At 32.2% G+C, this 6,491-nt stretch overlaps 1 protein-coding gene across 1 annotated transcript; it reads left to right on the forward strand.

Annotated features, from left to right (window-relative positions):
• Positions 1–229: 229 nt before the first annotated feature.
• LOC139508009 (trans-1,2-dihydrobenzene-1,2-diol dehydrogenase-like) lies at positions 230–4,378 on the forward strand. The gene is given in 6 exon segments (XM_071295891.1): positions 230–301; positions 986–1,095; positions 1,098–1,104; positions 2,052–2,163; positions 3,590–3,753; positions 4,097–4,378. Coding segments are annotated over 5 exon segments (666 nt in total). The 5' UTR covers positions 230–301; positions 986–994.
• Positions 4,379–6,491: the final 2,113 nt, after the last annotated feature.

A 6,491-nucleotide genomic window follows, 5' to 3' on the forward strand; every position in this document is an offset into this window, starting at 1 on the left:
AATTGCCCCATAACAGCATAACAGTTAAGCCCCTTGCCCCCCCCCCCCCTCATTATAGTAAACAATCCAAAAAATTCCGTATTTTTCACTAATTTAAGATTAAAAAATACATCAGTATTAATTATAAATCAAAATTGATTTAAATCAAACATTTGATAGTATTTCTTATCTGAAAATACAGAAGGATAAATATATATTCAAAATGAAATCTTTCTTTTATTCCCGTTTACTAATTGATAACAGGTGCAGGTGCTCTCCAGCTACTGTGCATACATATCTCTATATTTCTTTGTTATAACAGGTATGTCAGGTAAGATGAAAAATAAAAACTGGAATGTGTACTAGACAAAAACAATTGATAAGAAACCAAACTCTTTCTGAATGACATTGTGTATTATAAACCTTGTCACCTCTTGGCCTTGGAATAACTTTTTTTTTGCTTTAGGGAGCTACCATTTGATTTTTAGGGGGGGGGGGCTAGGATGAAATTTGAAAAAAATAGGCAGGACAGGAGTTTTGAGTAAAAAAAAAAAGGCAGGATGAGACACTTTGCTGCCTTTTTTTTTTTTTGCAAGTGTCTCATCCTGCCTTTTTTTTTACTCAAAACTCCTGTCCTGCCTATTTTTTTCAAATTTCATCCTAGCCCCCCCCCCCCATAAAAATCAAATGGTAGCTCCCTTAGGTAAAAAAAAGTCAGGATAAACTAATAACAAAAAGGCAGGACCGAATAGAGTGAAAAATAAAAAGGCAGGACAGAGATTACAACTAAAAAAAAATCCAGGACAAAAATTTTCATCCTAGCCCCCCCCCCCCCCCCCCCCATAAAAATCAAATGGTAGCTCCCTTAGGGTTTATAGGTCAAGTGTCTTCAAGTGCAGGTTTAAAAAACAGAACTTCTAGAAATTTTGTATACATGTCAGTAGAACCTCGTGTCATAGAATTTGAGTTGTGGTATAAATAAGTAAAGAGACATTTTATTTTTTAGAGTGAAAGGATGGCTGAAGAGAAGGTTTTGAATTGGGGTATATGTGGTGCCGGAAAAATCAGCAATGATTTCTGTTCTGCAATGATGACATTGAGCAGATATGTCAAAGGGAACATAAGGTATTGTATTAATGTTTTATAAATACATAATATTTTTTTATATACAAGTTAGTGCACCTTTATCAGATGTTATATGTTTGATTGACTTTATCCCAGACGATTGCAATAGTTCAAAATACAGTGTTCAATTGATATTAGACATACACATGGGTTTTTGATGAGTTTATAAGAGTGTTTAAATCAGAAAATTAAAAAGTATTAATTCTACTTTTTTGTTGAATCTTTATACATGTTGTAATTTAATAGTTATCAAAGGTACCAGAATTATAATTTAGTACGCCAGATGCGCGTTTCATCTACATAAGACTCATCAGTGACGCTCATATCAAAATATTTATAGAGCCAAACAAGTACAAAGTTGAAGAGCAATGAGGATGCAAAATTCCAGAAAGTTGTGCGAAATATGGCTAAGGTAATCTTTGCCTTGGATAAGAAAATCCTTAGTTTTTCAAAAATTACAAAGCTTTGTAAACAGGAAATTTATAAAAATGACCACATTATTGATATTCATGTCAACACCGAAATGTTGACAACTGGGCTGGTGATACCCTCAGGGACGATTCGTTCACCAGTAGTGGCATCGACCCAGTGGTGTAAATAGTTATCAAAGGTACCAGGATTATAATTAAGTAGCCAGACACACGTTTCATCTACATGTAAATTAACCATCATCAAAATGATCAGGTGTCACCAAAAGTTTGAAAAACTGATGAACCCTTTTGAGAGCACAAAAAACAACTCATTTCAAGGTTGACTTTGCCTAAATTTTAACTTAACTTTCATCATGTTCAGTACGTATGTTACAAAAAAATTACAAACATAAAATATAATTAAACGCATATGCATGCCAATACTCAAAATACTACATGCTTCTATGCAGATGATAATCTAGGGGAGTGATTATCCAATCTTTTAACAGTTTACAGTTGGTTATTTTTTATTTTTAGATTACTGCTATTGCTGCCAGGTCACAAGAAAAAGCCCAAAAGTTTGCAGATATATTTGAAGCACCAAAAGCTTATGGTTCTTATACAGATGTAGCTAATGACCCAGAAATTGGTTTGTATTTATAATTTTTGATATTCATTTTTTGATGATGATAGGAAATGTATTGATTCAGTGTATCAAAGGGTTAATATTGTATGTCTAGATTTGGAATCTCTTGCCATTATTGTCATGTTTTGATGAGTTAAAAAATTCCCCTTTTTAAATTCAGTATGATGCACTACAATTACATTGATAGATAAAATATAAATGATGCACCTAGGATATTCCTTATGAGTTTCATGTATATGCTACTGTATCAGACAAACAGCAATTTCAAAATTGAAGTACAATGTAAATAAATAAAATGTGTTTTATTGGCATGCTTGTGTTTTGTTGAATTTCAACACTACAGTCAGACATTGAATATATGGAGCAAACCTGATCAGGTTTGAGCCAGGTGGGTGAAAAGGTGAAATTTGTCAAACCTATAGCTTATTTATCGGCAATGGACATTTGAGCGCATTGACAGGACATTTGAGCGAAAAAAAAAGGACGTTTGAGCGCCAAAGTATAGGACATTTGAGCGCCTAAATTTTAGGACATTTGAGCGAAAATAAGAATAAGCGTAGGACATTTGAGCGAAAACAAGTCTTGGATAGAGAATTGTCTTATTGGCAATCATACCACATTTTCTTACGAATATAGTTCATTAAATGAGGAGTTTACCAACAAAAAGATTAAAACATATTTTAATTGTAAAAAACAAAGCACTAAAAACAAAGCACAGTCATAAAACAGGAGTTTACCAACAAAAAGATTAAAACATCTTTTAATTGTAAACAAAGCACTAAAAACAAAGCACTGTCATAAAACATAAAACTCGGCAACGGCATTATTTACAAGTCTGTTCGGGCTTGGAACTTATATCCCAGGCTTCTGACATAAAAATCCCTCGTAATTTTCGTAAATTTTACATAAACCAGCCAGAACCGGTCGAATTACTCGGGTGTGAAATAAAATAAAAAATATTTATAACTAAATCTTACTTTTTTTTCTTACTTTTAAAAAAAAATCTTAATTCGTGTAAAATTATCAGGGAAAATTTCGCTCAAATGTCCTGTCTGAAAACTCAGGTAAGGTTAATATCCCGGCGCTCAAATGTCCTATGAAGTCGGCGCTCAAATGACCCTATGTGCTTTTTTCTTTTTCGCTCAAATGTCCTATGCCCTTATTTATATACCTTTTTGCTTTCAAGTGAGGTAAATTTATAGTATATATAGTTAATTTTTTTAATAAGGATTAAATGTAGATAGACAGTATACTTCAATCAGAAGTATTAGATATAAAATTTTCAGTTTACAGTGCTTAAAATTCTTACAAAATTGTATGAAAAAAAGCAACAACAAACGTTTTCACACTATAAGTCAATATGGGGGCCTCCCATTTTTCCAACAATATAATTTGGAACAGGTCTTACTGTTTGAGATTTTATTTACAGAAATTGTCTACATCGGGGTGATACATACAGAGCATGTCAGATTGAGTATGATGATGTTAGAGGCTGGAAAACATGTGGTATGTGAGAAACCATTGGCACCAACCTGGCAAGAATGTAAAAAGGTCCTAGATTATGCCAAAGAGAAAAAACTACTGTTCCTTGAGGTAAGCTTATTGAGCTAGTTGTAAAATTTATGATTATGTACACAATATGCATTTTAATCTTTAGATAGGTCAGCATAATAAAGGCCAATGCAAAGATTACTTTCTTTTAGATTGTTATAGAAAACATGTATCTTAAGCAATGTAGATTTTCTTTGAAAAAGGTAATTTTGTGAAATTTAAATTTTTGGGAAGAAAAAAATCTATAAAATATGAATTTCTGACCCTTGTCAATTTTCTCCAAAATCTGTGTTATGAAATTCATTTTGGTCAAATATGTCAATTTCAACATACTTATGATGTCACAATGACATCACAGTTATTTTAGTTTTATGTCTATATTTAGGCAGTTTGGAGTAGATTCTTCCCAGTCTATGATGCAATCAAGGAGGAAGTAAATTCTGGGAAGCTAGGAGACATTTCCTTGGTAACCACACAATTCTGTGTTCCCATTATGTCAATAGATCGTTTATGCAAGAAGGATTTAATGGGTGGTGTACTTCTAGATATAGGAATCTACTGTATACAGTTTGCTTGTCATGTATATGGAGAGATGCCAGAAAAGATTATTGCAACTGGTAGCCTAAATGAGGAAGGTAATCACACGAGTCACCAAATACTTCAATAGTCTGCTGTTAAAGGGAAATTCCGCGATTTTTTACTTATCATCTAATTATGTTCATCTTAACATAAAAAACACATTTGCAAAGTTTTAAATTTATATTCCTTCTAATAACGGAGAAAATCAAGTATTTGTAACTTTTTTGGTTGAATTCTCGAGTGGGTCGTGACGTATTAGCCCGATTTATTGAATTCTGGGAAAAAATAAAATCTGTTTAACTCTTATAGCTTATCGACAATATACGTAATTAAAAGCGCACAGCTGACGAATGGTCGAAGTTATTAACCACAATATAAGAATAAACGAAAATGAATATGCATATATATACCGTTTTGTATTGATTGAATTAAACTCCTATAAAATTATCTCTAGTAAATGTTTTTGAAATTTTAATTAATTATTGTTGAGATTTTTTTCATAAAATATTTATTGAACATTTTTACTGATATTGAACTGAAAATATTTCAGTTCTATTTACCGTTATTGTTTTGATAATCATTTCAATGCAACTAATGTGTGAGCAGAGTGTGTATATTATTTTGTAAAGGTCACTGTATATTTCTCGGCACGAGGTCAATTCGTTTACCTTGTAGCTATGTAGCCGCAGGTGTGAGTGCAAGCGTACACAGGTATAAATGTTGTTATTTGGAAAGGATAAACAGAAAGATTAGAAAGAGTATATGCTGTCACGATGTTAATACACTAAGATTTAATACACGATGAGAATAAAGATACAATAATTAAATTGTGTAAATTAATTGAAAATAAAATTCAGATTCGTAATTCCGAAAGTGTATAAAAATAAAAGGAAACAATTTTTGATTACTTTCTTAGCGGCAATTGGCGTAAAGATTCAAATATGAAGCAAAAAATAGTAGTTTTAATCTTTAATAAAAACTAAATGCAATATTACCCAATTTGATATACCATTGTACATCTGTTTGATATCATTGACTTTACCGGAATTTCTTAACTTGTATTCAAATCTGGCTGTGTTTAAATGCTAATAAAACTATTGCAATTTTAAAGTTTTTAATTGACAAAAAAATACAACATACAACATGCACGATTTTTTTTTAGTTTCTTTTTATACGACCGCAAAATTTGAAAAAATTTTCGTCGTATATTGCTATCACGTTGGCGTCGGCGTCGTCGTCGTCGTCGTCGTCGTCGTCGTCGTCCGGCGTCCCGAATACTTTTAGTTTTCGCACTCTAACTTTAGTAAAAGTGAATGGAAATCTATGAAATTTTAACACAAGGTTTATGACCACAAAAGGAAGGTTGGTATTGATTTTGGGAGTTTTGGTCCCAACATTTTAGGAATTAGGGGCCAAAAAGGGCCCAAATAAGCATTTTCTTGGTTTTCGCACTATAACTTTAGTTTAAGTGAATAGAAATCTATGAAATTTTGACACAAGGTTTATGACCACAAAAGGAAGGTTGGGATTGATTTTGGGGGTTTTGGTTTCAACAGTTTAGGAATTAAGGGACAAAAAAGGGCCCAAATAAGCATTATTCTTGGTTTTCGCACAATAACTTTAGTATAAGTAAATAGAAATCAATGAAATTTTAGCACAAGGTTTATGACCACAAAAGGAAGGTTGGAATTGATTTTTGGAGTTGAGGTCACAACAGTTTATGAATTAGGGGCCAAAAAGGGGCCCTATTCAGCATTATTTTTGGTTTTTGCACCATAACTTTAGTATAAGTAAATAGAAATCTATGAAATTTAAACACAAGCTTTATGACCATAAAAGGAAGGTTGGGTTTGATTTTGGGAGTTTTGGTCCTAACAGTTTAGGAATAAGGGGCCCAAAGGGTCCAAAATTGAACTTTGTGTAATTTCATCAAAAATTGAATAATTGGGGTTCTTTGATATGCCGAATCTAACTATGTATGTAGATTCTTAATTTTTGGTCCCGTTTTCAAATTGGTCTACATTAAGGTCCAAAGGGTCCAAAATTAAACTTAGTTTGATTTTAACAAAAATTGAATCCTTGGGGTTCTTTGATATGCTGAATTTAAAAATGTACTTAGATTTTTAATTATTGGCCTAGTTTTCAAGTTGGTCCAAATGGGGGTCCAAAATTAAACTTTGTTTGATTTCTTCAAAAATTGA

Source organism: Mytilus edulis, unplaced genomic scaffold, assembly GCF_963676685.1.
Source record: "Mytilus edulis unplaced genomic scaffold, xbMytEdul2.2 SCAFFOLD_141, whole genome shotgun sequence".
In the NCBI taxonomy this organism is placed as follows: domain Eukaryota; kingdom Metazoa; phylum Mollusca; class Bivalvia; order Mytilida; family Mytilidae; genus Mytilus; species Mytilus edulis.